Raw genomic sequence first — 18,211 nt, 5'->3', positions numbered from 1 at the left:
CTGATGCGGGTTGCTTCGGCAAAGGTCTACTGGCGTCATTTACGTGACGGATATCACGTCAGTACATATCTTGGTGTATCCCGGCATAAAACACTCTCGTGTTAAAATATAAAACCCGAAAACGGACAAAAATAAGCATGATGTACTCTTTAGTGCTGAAGGTTGCTTCCCCGCAAGAAGGCCCTGTGTGCAGGGGTGCACCCTTTGCAGGCCGCTTGTTTCGTTGTGCTGGCTTGTTTCGTTGTGCCAAAAAAAAAAATAATAATAAACTCGCGAAATTCCTCTACTACCTTCCCCAGACTTATACCTCAGAGAAATGCAAAGCCTTGACAATGTTACCAATGCCTTTAAATCGTGGAGGAAGTGCATTCGCAAAGGCAAATGCCATGGGACGAGAGGCAAATCTCGTAACGACCTAAAGGGCAAAGCACAGCACGGACTCTAAAGTACTGATGTGCTCTACACGCAAATAACTTCATTACTTCCATTCCTCATATTGATATTTAACTTTAAGTTATCGCTCCTTCTTTCCGTTACCCCTGCCTCACACTAACCATCAAGGATCTCAGAGACACTCAATTCCTCTTATGAGGTGTTATTCTGAAAGCAGAGATGTCCGATTGCGGTAAAGATTATGCGAGTACTGTAAGCGCCAACGTGCGTCACGCTGAGCGACATATTCCGTTTCCAAGTCAATGCAGGACGGACACTTCCGGTGCGATGCAAACGTTACCCGCTGTTTTTATAAATAATAACGCGTAGAGCTGGTCTAAGATATCATTTTCCCAATAAAAAAGGCTTGAAATAAATGAAGGCAGAATGTCTCAGGCGAGAACCCAGGATGCATATAATAGAATCCGCGATGCTATCCGCTATAGACGGCGCTAGGTGTTCCATCGCATAGACGGCGCTACCCGCTATAGACGCCGCTATAGACGGCTATAGACGGGCACATCCTATTGGATGTGCCCGTCCTGCTTTGACGTGGAAATGGAGTGTCGCTCGCGGCAAGCCCCATGGGTTGCAGCTGACTGCTGTGCCACTGGGTGAGGCAGCGACGTTATTTTGAGGCAGGAATACACTTCTGCGAGTATGGGCGGTCACGTCGCAGGTAATGGTAGGTTTGGGAGCCATTCGCTGCTCCAGACACCGAATTCCGAACGCCGGACACAGTATTTCTCACTTAATTGGCAATATTTGCTGCCCCATTAAAAAAAGAAGAGCATTGAAAGCTTCGCCGCCTCTCAATTTTAGAACACCCGTTAATCGACTGGCGCCAGACCTTTCATCTTCGCTATAATTTTAGCTATTTTGCGCATGGAAAGCTATATTTCCGGAAGTACCCTCGTCGGCCCAAACGTTTGATTGCTACGTTTCTGTTGGCGCGAAGTTAAGTATTGCACGGAAGAACTCCTACAGGCTGCATTTAAAAACCCGTCCGTTTGAATACCCGTAAATAGTCCCGCCGTCAATATTTAAGAGAAGTTGGAGCAGCGCATTCGGCGAGAGGCTTTCACCCGCACTTGAGCAAGTAATATCGTGCAAAGCGACAACCCGGTTTACCCTCGTCTTCGTTGATTGAACTGCAACTGCACGAGAGCAAAGCCAGAACCAGTATGTCAACCTTAGTTGAAATTGAAGTGGGTGTCCCAAAAGCAAATAAAATGAAAGGCGAGAGCCCACTTGAAGATTACACTACAGGGAAAGTGCGGGCAACCGGAAGTTATCTGTCAAAGCAAATGTGATGGGCTTTGAGTGGGTGCCGGCCATCTCGGAAGTTGGAAGCATCTACTTCCTATCCCCGTTTCCGGGCAGCGTCGATCGAGCTCCGCGACAAGCGAAATCTGCTTTCCCAGTTGTCCACGCGGCACCAGGAGCACTGAGCCGGAAGTATGTAGTTCGGACAGTGGCGCGCGCACGACTAATTGATTGCATCGGCCGCGTCCCTTCAACATCCCGCTGATGAAAGCCAAAGGGCCCGCTTTCTGGCGACGAGTGGAAGCACCGGTGGGAGAGGAGGGGGGGGAGGGAACAGCAAGCAATCAACGTTGTCTCCGCCACTACCAGCGTACAGGGAGCTCAAAGACCTGGATTTTGATGACTTATGAGTTGTGTTTTTTTTAGTTTAGAAGGAAGAGATATGAATTTCCCGAGAAGCGCACTAAGCCGAGTCAAGTGTGTTAGCAGAACCCCAGGAGACGCAGTCATGCGCAGTCGTCGCTGAAGAAAGCGAACCGCTCGTGCCAAACGGACCCGCTGTCTCAGCTCCCGGCGACGGGTTTTCTTCGCTCGCAAATTGGGTTTGACGCGATGGCGGTGAACGGCGTGCGCTTCGATTCAAGTTGCCGGAACACCGCTCGACAAAGTGCGAATAGTTCCATCTAAAAACGTACCGATGACAAAATGGAGGGGGAAAATTTTGAGAGCGTATCTTCCCAACTTTATCGACACAGCGACACAGCTTACCCCAACAAAACAAAGTAATCTAGAGACAAGCAAAGTGAAACACGAAATAAAGACTAAAAAACTTTCAGGCTGCCTTACTCGACGAAGTAACTGAGGGGTCCGGATTCACGCATCGAAATATATAGGCAAGATAGTTCAGGAACATGACCAGGAGAACAAAAAATTATCCGGGTATCTACGCAATGAACACTAGTAGAACAAAGTAACTTCACTCCTATTGTCCCTCTGCTTGTCGTTCCCCAACCTAAGCTGACGTAAACTAACATAGTCAAGCGACGAACCTATAACGTATACGTTATTTCGACCTCGCCGTTTGGTTTCTGCCCAGTGAGTTGTGATGTGCCTTCGATGATCAAGACGTGCCTTCGCGTGCTCACACCCTGCAACAACTGGCCGACTAACCAGGCGATGCAATTCGGCCGCATTGTTAGCCAATCAGTGATCCAAAATTTTATCAGAGGACAACACGGGTTCTCGTCATTGTCAGCATGATGGTGCATGTAATGGCAATTGATGGTGCCATAAAGTGTTGTGCAAGTGTTTTCTTTCACACGTGATTAGAAGTATTTTGGGTCCCTAACTTAAGCTCTGGAGAATATTAATTTAACTGATAGTCATTTTTATAGGCTCGTTTTACCCCCCAAAAACAGGTCTGAGGAGAAGTGCAATATCAGCAGTTAGTAAATGCCTTTTTTGTACTTACTGTGAAACTTTAATTTCTTATGTTGAAAGCCTTTCAGTTTGAGTTCGAGTGAAATGCAGCTATATTACTACTCCTAAAACATTGTTGTATGAGGAAGAACAGCTCGAAATATTCATTTCAGACCTTCGTAAATACATCAACTCATTGATGTTATTGTTGCTAAGACATCAGACTAATCCTGTTTCTGCAGAAACAAAAAAAGCCTCAATAGTCTTCATTTGAAAGCAGATTTCTCAGCTACCACGCTGTTCATTTGAACGCGTGAAAATTCCTATGATAAGGCTAAAGGAGCATGCCTCATATTAAGAGAGGCAAGTGGTAGTGCGTGTGTCAAACGTACCCTTGCAAGCAGCTTGGCTGTGTAAAATCAGGTGCATGACCGGCTGAATGTACAGTGTAGTTGTGTTGAGTGAGGTTTACCGAGGTGACAAACTCGTGCAAGGCACCCTCTTTTGAATTTAAAATATGTAAGGTGCCTCCAGAAAATTATTATATATCACCTGCCATTCAAAATATTCCACTACATATATGCTAGAATTTTCATCGATCAGAAGATTTGCAAGTTCATTAGGTTGATCACGAAATTAGTAGAAGTCATGGTTTGGCTACCAGTACCAAAATGACCCAATCAATAGCTTTATTGCGGTCTTTAGTGCGTATTACTACCCATACGCTCTCAGAATATATTTGAAATCTCTGCCACGAAAAGCATGCAGCCCTTATTTGGGGCAATGAGCAGACCGACTCCATGTTGAAAAGGAAGGAGATCGAAATATGATGCCCGTCGTACTATGGATGCTAAAAAAAATCAGCTGAACTTAAATGCTCCTTTAGCAACGGCTGTGTCATGAGCAGCACCTTTTACTCATTTGTTAATAAATTTCCAAACATTTTCTCGGATACCTTAGCACATCCCATGGGTTGGACAATCCGAAAGCATGAATGTCCAGTTTAATCGCTAAAACGTTTCTCTTTCACCTGGTGTTGTCGAAGCGCTTTGTAATTGTTCTATTGTCTATAACGCCACTATTGATAAAAATCTGTTGACTTCAATAGCATCAAGAGTCATGAAGAATACAAAATCTTTGCCTATGCCCTTGATATACTTGCAATGAAAACGGTTTTCGCAAGGACCTCACGATCTCAGAAATTCTTGCCGGACGGCGGAAAATATCTTCCGAGAGAGAGAGAGAGAGAGAGAGAGAGAGAGAGAGAGAGAGAGAGAGAGAGAGAGAGAGAGAGAGAGAGAGAAATCATTTATTTTCCAAGCAAGTGAGTTGGCTAGGAACGCGTGGTGGCTGTCAGCCGAAGGCTGGCGGCGACGGTGGCGTCTAGGTCAACCAGAAGTAGCTGCATCCCCGGTTTCGAGCTGCCCCGGCGCGTTCTCCCACTGCTCGACGCTGGAGATGGGGGGGGGGGGGGGATGGGTTAAGAAGACAAGCCCACATGGCGTGGGTTAGTGTGTCCACGGAGTCACAGAGGCGACAGTTGGGGGAAGAGAACTCAGAGGGATGGATCTTGTGGAGGAGAGACCGAGTGGCGAGGGAGTTGGTTCTGAAGGAGTCGCCATAGGCGCTCCTGATCGTTGGTGAGGAGGGATGTGTGGGCAGGGAGATAGCGGCGTCGGGAGAGGCGGTAATGCTCCGTGACTTCTTGGTACGAGAGCATTCGATCGCGGGCAGACCTAGCCCAGTGGTAGAGCGCAGGGTCCGAGTTTTCCTTGCGCTCCCATGGCGAAGTACTCCTGCGTGCGTGCAAGTTCACAGTTCACGCGCCCAGGAAAACGCGTTCCCCATCGATCGGTATAGTAAAAAAGTTACTTTACTCCAAGTTGTCAGGTGAAAGGGTTGGGTAGTCATTCTACGAAGGTCATTAACTCCGCTGCTAAAGATGGGGATGTGATCAGCTGATGCAGTGTATCAATATCTCAAACTACAACATAAGAGCGAAGAACCATCACGATTTTTTATCGTTACTGGTTAAAGTTTTGTCGTGACCCCCCCCCCCGGTTGTTTTAATGCTCTCGCCGTAAATCAGCCTAGACGACCACCTTAGCAGCACACATCGTATCCGCTTCCAGGAAGTACTGATTCTGCGCAATGTGTTCGCGCTAACCTGTATGCACAATCGTTTTGCTCCCTTTATGCTGTTGCCTTCGGCAACCTCTTTTATCCAGCGGAAGACATGAGGAAGGCCGCTACGGGGATGATAAAGTGGGGCAGGGCCATTAAGCACACGTGTTATATTCCCTCCCCTCCTTTTCTGTAGTGCTCTTGCTTTTCTTCAATATCTTTTAAATTTGGGTGGGCGCTCTGTGTTCGGCGGCCGCGTTTACCTGTTCTGGTGTTATTGATTTTTGTTAAACCTTAAAATAGCTCTGCCGCCACTAGCCGGGTACACAAAATGTATTATAGCGCGACACTGGAAGGAGTCGTATTTGTGCCTCGATGGACAAAGCGCTAGGACGCCGCGTTGTTCAACTGAAACACGAAAGTCGTGGAAGGAAGATTAAAACTTCCCGCGTAGTATTGCTGTTTGTCATAAGGATTAACAATTACGCGTGAAACTAATACAGTAACGGAAGCTAATGGTCGTTGTAAATGCGTCCTCATTCAAGAAAAGATACAGCGTTCTATAGCTTTATTTTGTTGGTGTGATAGGTAGTGAAGAGATGTTATTTTAGTTGGTCAGGAAATAAATGCAGTGATATACTTAGTCTATTTATTCGGGGAAAAAAGAACCCCACGCATCGCAAAATTCACAATTATTGATTCTCAATAAAATATTTGCTATGTCTTTATACTGAGCACCTCGTGGAAACCCATAATCTTATGAATTTATAATTACTGTTATCTTTTTGTGCAAGAACATACAGCAAGTTTTTTTTTATGTAGCGACACTTTGCTATCTGCCAATCTTAGAGTGTGAAATCGGCTTACGCTTAGAACTACTTTGTTTTGCTTTAAGAAACAAAAGCCTTCCGTCTAGAAGGTTGAGGGTCAAATTTTCCAGGTCATTGTTTGTCCCTCATTGAAGGCGGGTACTGGCCCGCCGGAAGCCGAGCAAGAGGTATTAACCGACACGGCCGGAAATCAGCTTAGGCTTCCCTTCGCCTAATATGCACGGGTGCACTTCTTACTGCCGCATACTCTTTATCCGGAATCTATTAGGGATTAGGAAACTTTTGCGAACCCCGTTGAAAGGTACACCCAACTTTTAAGCCAACACACATTCACATAAAAATTCATAACTTCGTGGAGGAACAAAATGGGTGGCGATTATGACAGTCACTAATACGATATTTGGGTGCAACAGCAGTGCGCTGAGGTAGCGCTCACTCGTGGGTTCTCGCGACGGCAGCGATGATAAGGCTCTGCGTCGGCGGCGCAAAGTACGTCTCAGGAAGGGACCGCGACCCGTGTGTTAGGCAGGAAACTCACGCCATCGTCACGTGCACGACCCCCCTCACGCTTTCGCCAGCGTCGCGCAGACGAGCACAGCATATTGCACCCTCCCCTACCCTACCCTCCCGTCCCTTCCCCTCTCCCACCACACACTTTCGGAGAGCGCTCGCGCTGTCACGGCGAACCGCCCTCCCAACACAATTTCGCCACACTCTCCTCCCTTGCTTTCTTTCACTATTCCGTTTTGCCATCGTTCACTCAGTTACGACGGCGACGCGGCTCGGCCCAGAGCTGGCCGCCAAAAGGCTGCGCCCTAAAACTCTAGTAAAACTCGCTCATCACTAAAGGTGCTATTTCCTCCCTTTAGCATGTATTGTCGCCATAAAGGGCAAAAAAAAAAAAAACGAGTGCCACGTCAATGCTTTACATGGTGAAAAAAATCATTGCTTCGGTGCTTCGAAAGCCACTGCCGCACTTTTATAGTTTTTCAAATAAAAAAACTCTTCTCTTTTTTTTTTTCGGAAATCTGGCTTGAGACACCTGTAAGGTATTTTTGCAGAGTAACTTACTTTACACGACCGAAATGTTACTCCGCCGGCTCAGCATCGTAACAAAACCTATTGAGGCGCCTAAGAAATTCTTGCGGTGCTTTAATGCGTAGCAATATTTGTGGCATTGTGGGTCGCTGAGGTAACCGTTGCGGGGAAATTCTGCTATGTTTAGCGCGCGCTTCTCGCTCTCGTAGCGACTGCTTGTCCTACTGTTTTGGTCACTGCATCGCTGCGTTCTGGCTTTAAGCCTGCCTATGTTTATGGCTTTAAAGAGACACTGAAGTGAATTTGTCAAGCTCCCGGTTTTGCTTGCACTGCGTAGACTTGCTCAAATTACCAAGCTTTTCACCTTATATCCGATTGATATGTCGGTAATTATTTTATAAAGCGGGAAAGACGAACAACTACCATGCGCGGTCTGCGGCGGCCGCAACAACTAAAGGCTGTGACGACCGGAGGAGATGCACCTTGATTGGAAAATGTCCAAGGTTAGCATTCAAACAAGTTTTGGTTTCGGTTCTGTAAGAGAGAGAGAGAGAAACAACCTTTATTAGAGCCTGCTGTGAAGACGCGGCTAGTACGTCGCAATAGCTGAGCCCCTGCCAGGCCTGATCACACAACCTCCGTGGAGGCGGCGCTTGCAGGCCGTTGGCGTTCGAGGCCAGCCATTGCCAGCTGGACAGCCTGGAGTTGGTCTTCGTAGTTTCCATTCTTCATGGCGTCCATGAAGCAACATGCCACCTGGCGATATGCTGCATTACGTTAAACGTGCTTGCGCTGTCGTTTTTAGTTTTCCTCCGTATTATTGTCTCCAACGTGTAATATGTATGTGGGCATATAGTCTCCGGCGGCAAAGGTGTGTATTTCTGGTTCTCCAACGTCGAGCTGCGTCGAAGTCTACAAGACAGTACCAAATTTTTCTGCCTCCCAGCCCTTAAAACATGCCACAAAACTACAAAAAAAAAACCTGATACGCAACTATCTTTTATCGATGTTGTCTCGTGGTCAAGAGTTTATGATCCGCTCTTAGTTTCAGCCTCACCTTGGTTTTGCCAAGAAACAAAAACCCAGAAATAGGATGGGTTTCAGCCCCAAACTTGAGAAATGGAACAAACAACCTTTTCCCGATCTGTGACTCGCAATGCATGGGCAGCGATTCGGGTGCTGAACCCACACGGGACACACGGCGACATACACGTGATAACTATGGGTGCCTGTCACTATTCAACATTTTTAAGGTTATAGTCAATATTTCCGATGTTGTATTCCCTTTCGCCCATAACTTCTGACTACTTTGTTCTGACAATTATTCTCAAAAGTTTTGGAGTTTTGACCCACCGAAGCTACAGCCTGACTGTGGGGCACGCCGTAGTGAAGGAATTCGGAATCATTTTGACCACCTAAACATTTTTAACGCCCGATAAGGTTTTGACACCCGGGAATTATTGCTTTTCGCCTCCATCATACAAACGTCCGCCGGGTAGGTGTTAACGAGCCTCCTACAGTAAATATTTGTTTTATAAACTGTGTCCCTTACTTCCTTCCAGTGTCAACTAATGTTACTCATGCAAGTATAAACTCAACGCCGACAAGTCTGACAAGAAAACCCCACACCTAGTGTTGGCCTCTGCTCCACTATAGTAATGCCAAAATAAAAATATACCTGGACGACTTTTTTGAACCCCACACAATTTAGATGAGCAACGCGATGTGTACCCAGATTCTGCTGACAACATAGGGCTAAGCGCATTTGCGTGTACGCAAAGAGGGCTCCCTACCCTTTCGTTCAAAGTGAAACAACACAAAGAAAACTCCAACAAATGATAATCGCCAGACACGCTTATGCAGTACGAGACCACGTCGTCTGGGGGAAGCGAAGCATTATTTGCGTCTAATTTACGAGATTGGTGCACCCGAGCCCTGTATGAAGAGAACATCGAACGTGGAATACGTGCGCGCTGTTACGGAACGTGCAGCGAGACCCGACCGGGCTGAGAAATTACCCAGGCAACGCAGTTTTTATAATTTTTCGATCCCCTATCGTGTTTCTTTCGAGAAGTACTTTTTATACAAACATAACGGCGATGCCGTGCACTGGGTATCCTGTTTTAACGCTGTGCAAGCATGACTGTCTCTGGTTGCATATGCCGCCAGCATGCTCTGTAGCATTTCGTTTGTCGCACGAGAGACTCTCAGACGGCCTTGAAGACTTTGTTTTATTTAAAAAGGGAACAGTAACATATATATATATAAATATATATATATATATATATATATATATATATATATATATATATATATATACATATATATATATATATATATATATATATATATGGAACGAGAGGGCTTTGAAGATGGTCACCAGATAGAAATAATATTTTGGAGAAGGTAGCGCCCTCAGACCTCTGCCAACGTTTCGACAAGGAAGTATCCTTGTCGAAACGTTGGCAGAGGTCTGAGGCCGCTACCTTCTCCAAAGTAATATTTGTATATATATATATATATTTATATATATATATATATATATATATATATATATATATATATAAATATATATATATATATATAAATATATATATATATATATATATATATATATATATATATATATATATATATATATATATATATATATATATATATATATATATATATATATAAAAGACAGAAATACGGGTTGACAGTCAAGAAAACTTCGGAAGGCAAAGGGGAGGATGTGGTAGGTAACTGAAACAGATAAGGAATTTGGAAAGAAACAAAGAAAGTGGAGAAAAAATGCCCGCAAGGTGGGATCCGTATCCACGACCTCCAGAATACCGGTCTTTCTTTCTTTCTTTCGAAATTCCTTATCTGTTTTAAGTTACCTACGACATCCTCCCCTTTGCTTTCCGAGGTTTTCTTGACTGCCAACCCTTATTTCTGTCTTATTTTCAACGAGCCCCTCATTTCCTATTCTGATTCGCTACATGCATAGCGAGGGCCTCTGTTCTGGCAGTCTTGGTGCCATAGGGAGCTTAAGAGGGTTCAACGCTCGTCGACCACTCTCGACATGCCGTAGACGCTCAAGTCACGTCCCGTGGGTTAAAAAGAAGGTCCCCTTCCCCCCGAGTAGCCCGAGTGGCGCTGGAAACCACCCCCAAGCGCAGGAAACAAAAATACCTAACATAAATACCCAGAAAGTGGAGGGGAAATATAGCCCCGCCGGTAGCGTACTGGATATCGCACCAAACCGGTATTCTGGAGGTCGTGGGTTCGGATCCCACCTGATGGGCATTTTTTCTCCCCTTTCTTTCTTTCTTTCCAAATTGCTTATCTGTTTCAGTTACCTACTACATCCTCCCCTTTGCTTTCCGAGGTTTTCTGGACTGCTAACCCTTATTTCTTTCTTATTTTCAACGAGCCCCTCATTTCCTATTCTGATTCGCTATATATATATATATATATATATATATATATATATATATATATATATATATATATATATAGGGAGGCCACCAGCTAATGGTTACTATTACATCACGTGGCGGCCTTTCAAGAAGAAATGTCCCTAAAGCTTTTCAGCCAAATGTAACACAGCTTGGAGAAACTAGGTCCGCCAGGCTACTCCATTTCACTGCCACCCAGTAACTTTACTGGGTGACAGTGACATCTTAACAGACCCACAAAAGGGTTAGGACTACAGTAGCAGAATAGCTAGTATCGTGTGCTTCTCTCTTCTGCCGACCCAGCTAGCCCTAGAGGCCAGGGGCCAGGACTTGTTGGTGACATATGGGTCCCGTGATTAGGGAACCACCCCCGTCTGGTGCCTGTGGGCACTACCAAATCTTTTGGGCTCAATAAATGTTGTTTCATCATCATCATCTCTTCTTAATGGGCCACTTGCGCTGTGGTTAAGACGCAAAAAAACTGTTGCCGATTTGCATGGCATATTCAATCGTAGAATACGTTGTAAGGCTGGGCTGGCTTGAAGCAAACGCTTGTCCGTGCGTGCGTCCTGGTGCATCCACGCCGTCGTTATTATTGTGAATTTCTCTTCATTCCACGAGTGGCGACACTCGTTGGGGACAAACATCATGTGTGTTCCTGCTCCTCGTAACAGGCAGTTGTTGGGAATACCGTCAAGCGCCGAGCGAGGAGTCAGGTTCCATGCCCCACCAAAGGCAGCAAACCTTTATGTTTATGGAGTAAAATAGACGCACCTGCCCTTCTTGAGTGGCGGGAGCGCAACCATTTTTTGCATTATTTGAAATTCTGCGTCATGAGTAGTGACCACATGACCGCATATCCTATGGTGACCAATTTCCTAAAAACAGTAATCACCCTGGTTTAACCAGTTTATTGATTGGAGAGGTCGCAAGCGAATGTCCGCCCGGCTACTCCATTTCACTAATAAAGGGTCATCACTCGGGTATACAAATCATCTGTTCACGACAATTTTCGTGAGTTCTAAGAGTTGTCTATAAAATGTCCTCCTGCGTTGGAGTTCATGGATTCACGTGAAAAAGCTAATACACCACCTAATACTTTGAAGCTAGTTCAGTCAAAGTATAAAACACATTCAACGCACGAACAGACTTATTTTAAAGACCCACATCAGGCCATGGTCCTAGTCAAATTGCTAAAAACAGACACGATGGTTATCTAATGGTAGTTTGTGGCGAGGTTGATGTCTTTGCGGGAAAATAATGGGCAGTCTAACATCACGTGGGAAACATCTTCCTCAGGCGCTCCGCATTCGCAGGATGGTGAGTTTGCACGGCTAATTTTGAGCAGAAAGGAATTTTTATAGGCAATGCCCAATTTCATACGATGGAACAGAGCTTCGACATTTCGGGGCAGCCACAAATTCAGTCTGAACTGTAGGGCGAACACCATTGCATGCGAACAGCAATGGTTTCATTGGGAACAGCGCTCATTGCGAACAGCAATGACCGCTTTGTGTATTCATCAAACCAAGCCTCTGCGGACCGTTCCTGACCCACTTTCCGTGTGATGAACTTAATGTCATCTGGCAGGAGAGGTACGGTCAGCTCCGCAATATTAAGTGCGAATGCACTTCTTAAGCGACCCTGAACCTGCGTCCACCGGCGATGTCCGCGCTCGTGCGAGCTGACATGGCACATACCCACGTGGGGGATTGGCCAGGAATCTCCTCGTCTTCCTTGGCAACGGGGCGAGATGGGCCCGCGCTGCCCGGCCGCTGACATGGCACATACCCACGTGGGGGATTGGCCAAGAATCGGGCGTGAGAAGGGCTAATGCACCCGCTTAAAGGAGTACTAACACGAAATTTCAAAGCTGAGATCCGCTCTAGCAATCAAGTACAACGACAACACAAATAGGTGTCTGTGAATAAGTGCATCTTTTTTTCTTTGTAGTTGTGTGTGTGTGTGTGATCTCTCTTTTGCGAACATTACCGAACCGCGCAAATTCAACTCCTGCATTCGCACTTTCACATTCTCCCCCTCGGGGAAATGCGGGGAATTTTTTTTTCTTGGTTTTGTTCCGCGACGTTTATGAGGGAGTAGGCATAACAGTCGCATTCGCGATCAACGGATAATTCCCGATACACAGATGTTTTGTCGGGCTGCGCTGGCCGTAAGGAAGCATGCATTGTAGAAAAGAGAAGCCCTCACTCTGAGAAAACTAAAAGACTAAACCGTCTGCCATTATAAAAAAAAATTGAAATTTAAAGAGACGGTGCCAGTAATGAAAAAACAGAGCCCCTCCACTGCGTTATGTAGCGCGAGGTAGTGGGTTTATCCTCGGCCGCATGGCGACGTTTTCCTCATTTCGGAAAAAAAAAAAAACACGTCGTTTTTTTGCACGACACTCCAGAGCAGGTTACAAAGTTTTAAGTGGGTTAGATTACTCTGTAGCCCTCCCCACCGGCATTTCTCATAGCCCTTAGCACTTCCCGTGGGCGCTTCCCCTCCTCCGCCAAATAAAAGAGGCATTCGCGGCCACACTTTTGACACCAGGCGCCTTTTTATGCAAGCATTAATATTTGCTTACTCCAAAATTTATTCCACCTTATTTTATTTTACCCCGGGAGGCTGACATATTGAGCCGGACTTAATTTTACCCCCTCCTTTTCCGCCCTACCATTGTTATAGGCCTCTGAGCCAGCCCTTTCCCTAATAAAGTTACATCTATCTATCTATTGTACCCCAATCTTTGCTCTCACTTGCCACGTGGTTCAAACCAGTTGTATTTTATGCAGACCCAATAGACTACTTATGCTTCGCGGAGTTCTACAGCAGATTAACCGTTTCTGCTTGGGAACACTGCGCCCGGCGCCGACCATGATAATGCATATATACGCCACAAATCGTATGTCACCAGTACACATGCAAGCAGATCATCCTATTGATGACAGCATTACAGGTTGTAGTCCGAGGGCAGCACTCCACAGGCCTAAGGTCACGAGAACCTGCCGGTGAAGGATAAGCCGACCGTCAAGCCCTCCTCACACGCCCTCTACACTCTAAGAAATGTGGGGAGTAGTTGAAGAATCAAACAGCATTCCTATTCCTGCCAGGGTCGTTTGACACCGTCCGCGCCACGCGTGGCGTTAGATGGCGTGTTCACTCTACTAGGAAACCAGAATAAAACTGCTGGCGAACTCTCCCCGCTCTTGATGGAGCTAAGCGGCGGTTGTACCCCTTTCGCGGGAGAGAATAGAACAGCGTACCGACTCTGTCTCGCATCGATGGAGTTCGTATATCCTCCGCGAGAGAGAATAGAACAGTATATCGACTCTATCAACTTCAGCTGCACGCTTTCAGGTGTGCAAAAAGGCAGACACCTCTATGGCGGACGCGAACTCTTTGAAATCGTATGAAAAGTAGTTACCTAAACAGCCACAGCACCGGGCCATGAAACAAAGCGTACTTAAAATAAAGTGCAGCGTATTCAAAAAAGCGTGCGAGGTAGTGTTACACGTGCTCTAGGAATGGGTCATTTGTGTGTTCTAACGCAACGGTGTCCGTCGGACTACTTGAGCGTTGTACCTTTGCGCGGTCTTTTCATCGCGGCAGGGCTGGCAGGCGGACGCGTCTCTCCGACGTCTCCGTCTCTTTTGTGGCATTGAAACCGCCGTAGTACTCCTGTACGTGTCTGTGAGGTGCGTTTTGGTGTCGGTGGCTGTGTTTGAAGTATACCTGACTGGTGGAATAACATCGTTTGGCTGCTGCGGCCGCCGCTGAAAACGTAAGTCACCATTTCAGTTTTTCTTGCGCAGTACGGGAGAGCTCGCGCTCGTTCCCGCCAGAACTTCAGCTTTATTTATAACAACTGGCGCTCGTGAGTGCTGCTTAGCCTTGTTGGTTCTTGCGAAGAATTAAGTGGTCACATACATGTGCTTTCATTTGTGTGACACCAGTTCTAGCTATCCTTTTTCCGGCTTTGTGTTTTTCGAACAAGCGGCCGTGCTCCCATCGCAGGTTCACGACGTTCAGCATGCGTTGAAACAAGACTCGTGTGCAGTATAAGAGTTGCGGATTTATTAAGCTGGCTTCTTTAGGCACTGGACACATGTACGATTGGTACACGCGATTCGCATGCGACTGATCGTTACGACTGTCGCCACGAGTAGCCGTACGCGTGAATTTGAGACACATGGCCCGATGCGCGCATGCGATGTGTCGTCGGCGTCGCTCCGCCCACTGTTTTTGCTTTATGGTCAACTACGACGATCGCTGAGCTGAATTTGTAGATTCCGCGCGTTTTTTCGCAAGAAATTGATAAAGCAAGCAATCTTGAAGCGTTTTCTGCCTTCGGGAACAGTCCGCGCTCACGCCGGCCGCGCCTGCCAGCTCGACACACTCAGCGGCTCGAACCGGCGCAGACCACGGTAGCAACCGCTTGTCGCTGCTCTCCCGAATCAATCTGTTCGCTAAGAAGAAGTTCCACATGCGAAAAAGTAGGTATTAATGTGGTGAAAAACTGTGCTAGGGATTGTTGTCAGGGCTTATTTTAAAAGCGGCGATCAGATATCTTCCGCTATGCAAGCCTGCGCTGACCGGGCGTGGATGCCGCGGCGCGCGGTGCGCCGAGCGGTCGAGAGATGGCGATACCTGCGCGGAAGCATCTAAACAGGCTACGCAGATGTCTTGGTCACTGATCGCTCAAACGGCAGTTATAGCCCAAATAAAGTTTCACATGCAAGAAAAAGGATGATAGTGTGGTGAAAAGTTGTGTTACGGATTGTCATCCGCAGTTGCACAGATAGCGGCGATCAAATGTCTGTTGCGGGCGGTTGGGGCTCAGCGGACTCTCGATCGCAAGTATGGCACGACTGCATCTGGCTTGCCAGTCGCACGTCGTGAGCCTCCTCGGACCAGCGAACGACCCAAAACGCCTAGGCCCTAACGATCAATCGTAACGATCAGTCGCATGCGAATCGCGTGTCCAGCGCTAGCTATAAATTAGGCTTTCGTTTCATTATCTTCTTGAGCAACGTAAATATATTGTCGAGCGACAAGGTAATTACACTGCCGCCGGGCTTATCCGTCGGTTCCGTTCCCATCTGGCGCGTCTGACGAGGCAGAAGTGAGCGACGGCGACAGCAACACCGTAACCAGCTGATTACCCAATCAGTTAGGTTGGTAGCGTCGCTTTATTTGGTTACCCCTTAAAATATAACGCAGTCAAAGGTCACAAGGTTTCAATTCAACCTCCAAGTTGGCATAGATGTCTTGCAAAAAAAAAAGAACGTGAACGTTTGTGCGTTCCGAACCCATTGTGTAGTACGTTGCCTTGTAGCCTCTGGTCCCGTGTTGTTAGAAAACAATACTTAACGCTAATAAAACGTTGACGGCAGGACATTTCATCGCGAATTATTGTTTATGTGGCTACAGTAGCCACAACAAAATTTCACGGAACCGCTGGCGTGTTGCTTTGTCTATTGGACTTTTTTCTTATTACCTTGCGCGACTGCAATAAGAGTGAAGCCCATTTTCGGTGAAATTCCGTACTGTTTTCTCAAGAAAGAGCCAAGTAACGGCTACCGTAAAACGTAGTATTGAAAAATGAATACTGCATTACGTTTTGTTTCATAGCGAGTGTTGACAAGCTAGAACTTTAGGCTGAATATTTTCACGCGGACATGTGGTAAAATTGGTGCTAGGTGCTGTATTTAGTAAGCAGCGTGCATTTAGCATTATAGTGAACTTTTTTTTTACTTATTACAGGCGCTACGACGTAAAGGTGTTTCCCGTGGATGTTTCCAGGGCTATTCTACAATAGTGCTGTTCAACAACATATTGTGATCGCCTGGCGTTCGGAAGCAGAAAGAGAGCAAAGATGCCTGATGCGGCCGACAGCTGTAAGTAATAAACACTTCATCTTTGGTCACTTTGCCATAGTCATCTGGCAAATAAAAATGTGTCTTTTAGCCTTCATGGTGTCATTTGCATACACTTTTGCTTTCTAGCATCGACTGACCTTAGTTGTGTTTTATTATTTAACCAACTTTCTGCTTGATTAAAAATGTGTCGCTTCCACTGCAGTGCATTAATGCTGTAGCTTTTTCAAACTGCCAAACACTGCAGTATTTTTTAACAAACTTATTTGGTCACGAGTAAGATTCGATGTGCAGCTTCAAGATTGATGGGGATTAGGAATGCGGTTGTGCGGCATTTATTTTCTGCTTGCCTCTTGTTACTCTCCATGATTCGGCCGTGTTACTGTTCACTGATCCCATGATTAATTCCAATAATGAGAGGCTGACAGTTTTGCTGTAATGTTGCTTGTCTTCAAGCCATCCTTTTTGATAACACCAAGTACTTGCAGGTTGGCCTGAGGTTGCAGGTTCTCTTGTTGGTCTGGCTGCTTTTTCTGAAAGTGGTTGGTTGGAAAAAAAGAGGAGGAGGACCTTGTTGGTTTAAAATTTGAATAGGGGATCAGGACCCCGATGCTTTAAATTAATCCGTGCTCTCGTTCTTCTCAGATGGCTTTTCAGTTGCACTGCTGGTGAAAGAAAAGCCAGCGGCCTTGCTCTCAAAGCTGGTATGCATATTTTTCTTCTGTATGTTGAGTAAGTGAAATCCATTGTAGTACTTGTGAATCAGGCTCAGCAATCACCATCACAGCAATTCAAATTTGCTAAAGGGAGCATTTTGCCTCATCAGTAGACAATTGTGAATGTCACATTGATGAATCGTTAGCGTAGTCACTAAATTGTTAGCTTTAAGTGTATAGACTACTAACTAGCGATTCGTTTTCCTGAGAATCGCTTTGTACAGTGGTTTGTCCACTGAGGAAGGAAGAGCAAAATACTGTTACTTGTGTTTCTTCTGGTACTTGCATTTGTGTGCTTTTTATGCAGGAGCCAGGAGAGACTTCCCTTTACCCCAGGATCTTGTTCTCGGGCCAAACTGCGGAGAAATCTGGAGCCGTGACCGCGCACTTCGAAGAGCTCCAGCTGACGGCTATGGACATAGTGGACGGGTTCGCTTTGCTTTTGGCGGTCTACTGGACCTTCAACATCCAGTATGCCCCAAAGACAAAGCGGACCTGTCTGCTTTTTGAGATGATGCTCGGCCTACCACCGACAGAGCAGATGGTTTCGGTCATAAAAGCAGCAACTGCAATGCAGGTGGAGCGACGTGTGTGAGGATGTCAAAATAAAGCATGAAATGCAGTGTGAAAACGATTTGTCTTTTTTTTTTTTTTGCTAAGCACAAACGACAGCTTTTTTTGTAAAGACGCCTTACTATGTTTACTTGTGAAGTAATTTTACTGTATTTCAGTTTGTAAGCATGAAGTAAAGAGGGCTGACACTAATGCTGTTGTGGATGCTAAAGTGTAGTCTTGTTAAAGGTAACATCGTGCTGCCTCTGAATAGTAGAGTTCGGCAACTCGAAGGTAGTGCATAGATCCTGCTTCAAAGGAATACATTAGTTCTGACAAAGAGTAAGCTAGCCCTCCTTGAGGAGGCATTATGGGACTCTGGTTGAAAGAATACAATGATTCTGAAAAGAGTACGCTAACCCTTCCTGGTGAAGTATTGCAAAATGCTGTTTGGTGGAATAAGGTAATTCTGAGGGGTGGCAGAGGTATAGCAAGATTCTGGTAAAGAA

General features: G+C 46.0%; 1 protein-coding gene across 1 annotated transcript; it reads left to right on the top strand.

Annotated features, from left to right (window-relative positions):
* The first annotated feature begins 14,183 nt into the window (after positions 1–14,183).
* LOC144179778 (uncharacterized) lies at positions 14,184–17,745 on the top strand. Its single transcript, XM_077708216.1, has 4 exons — positions 14,184–14,339; positions 16,322–16,455; positions 17,080–17,138; positions 17,458–17,745. The coding sequence occupies exons 2-4, from the start codon at positions 16,434–16,436 to the stop codon at positions 17,743–17,745; spliced, it is 369 nt and encodes a 122-aa protein (XP_077564342.1). The 5' UTR covers positions 14,184–14,339; positions 16,322–16,433.
* The last annotated feature ends 466 nt before the right edge of the window (positions 17,746–18,211 follow it).

Source organism: Haemaphysalis longicornis, unplaced genomic scaffold (assembly GCF_048455015.1).
Source record: "Haemaphysalis longicornis isolate Haplotype H1 unplaced genomic scaffold, Haemaphysalis longicornis Haplotype H1 scaffold_4, whole genome shotgun sequence".
Lineage (NCBI taxonomy): Eukaryota > Metazoa > Arthropoda > Arachnida > Ixodida > Ixodidae > Haemaphysalis > Haemaphysalis longicornis.
The sequence above is the reverse complement of the archived record's forward strand: the minus strand, read 5'-3'. Positions and strand labels throughout refer to the sequence as shown.

Excerpts from the sequence above, each read along its gene's own strand:
- LOC144179778 (XM_077708216.1), top strand. The coding sequence starts at position 16,434 with ATGCCTGATGCGGCCGACAGCT. Across the intron at positions 16,456-17,079 it reads GCCTGATGCGGCCGACAGCT|ATGGCTTTTCAGTTGCACTG; the intron begins GTAAGTAATAAA and ends CGTTCTTCTCAG. Across the intron at positions 17,139-17,457 it reads CGGCCTTGCTCTCAAAGCTG|GAGCCAGGAGAGACTTCCCT; the intron begins GTATGCATATTT and ends CTTTTTATGCAG.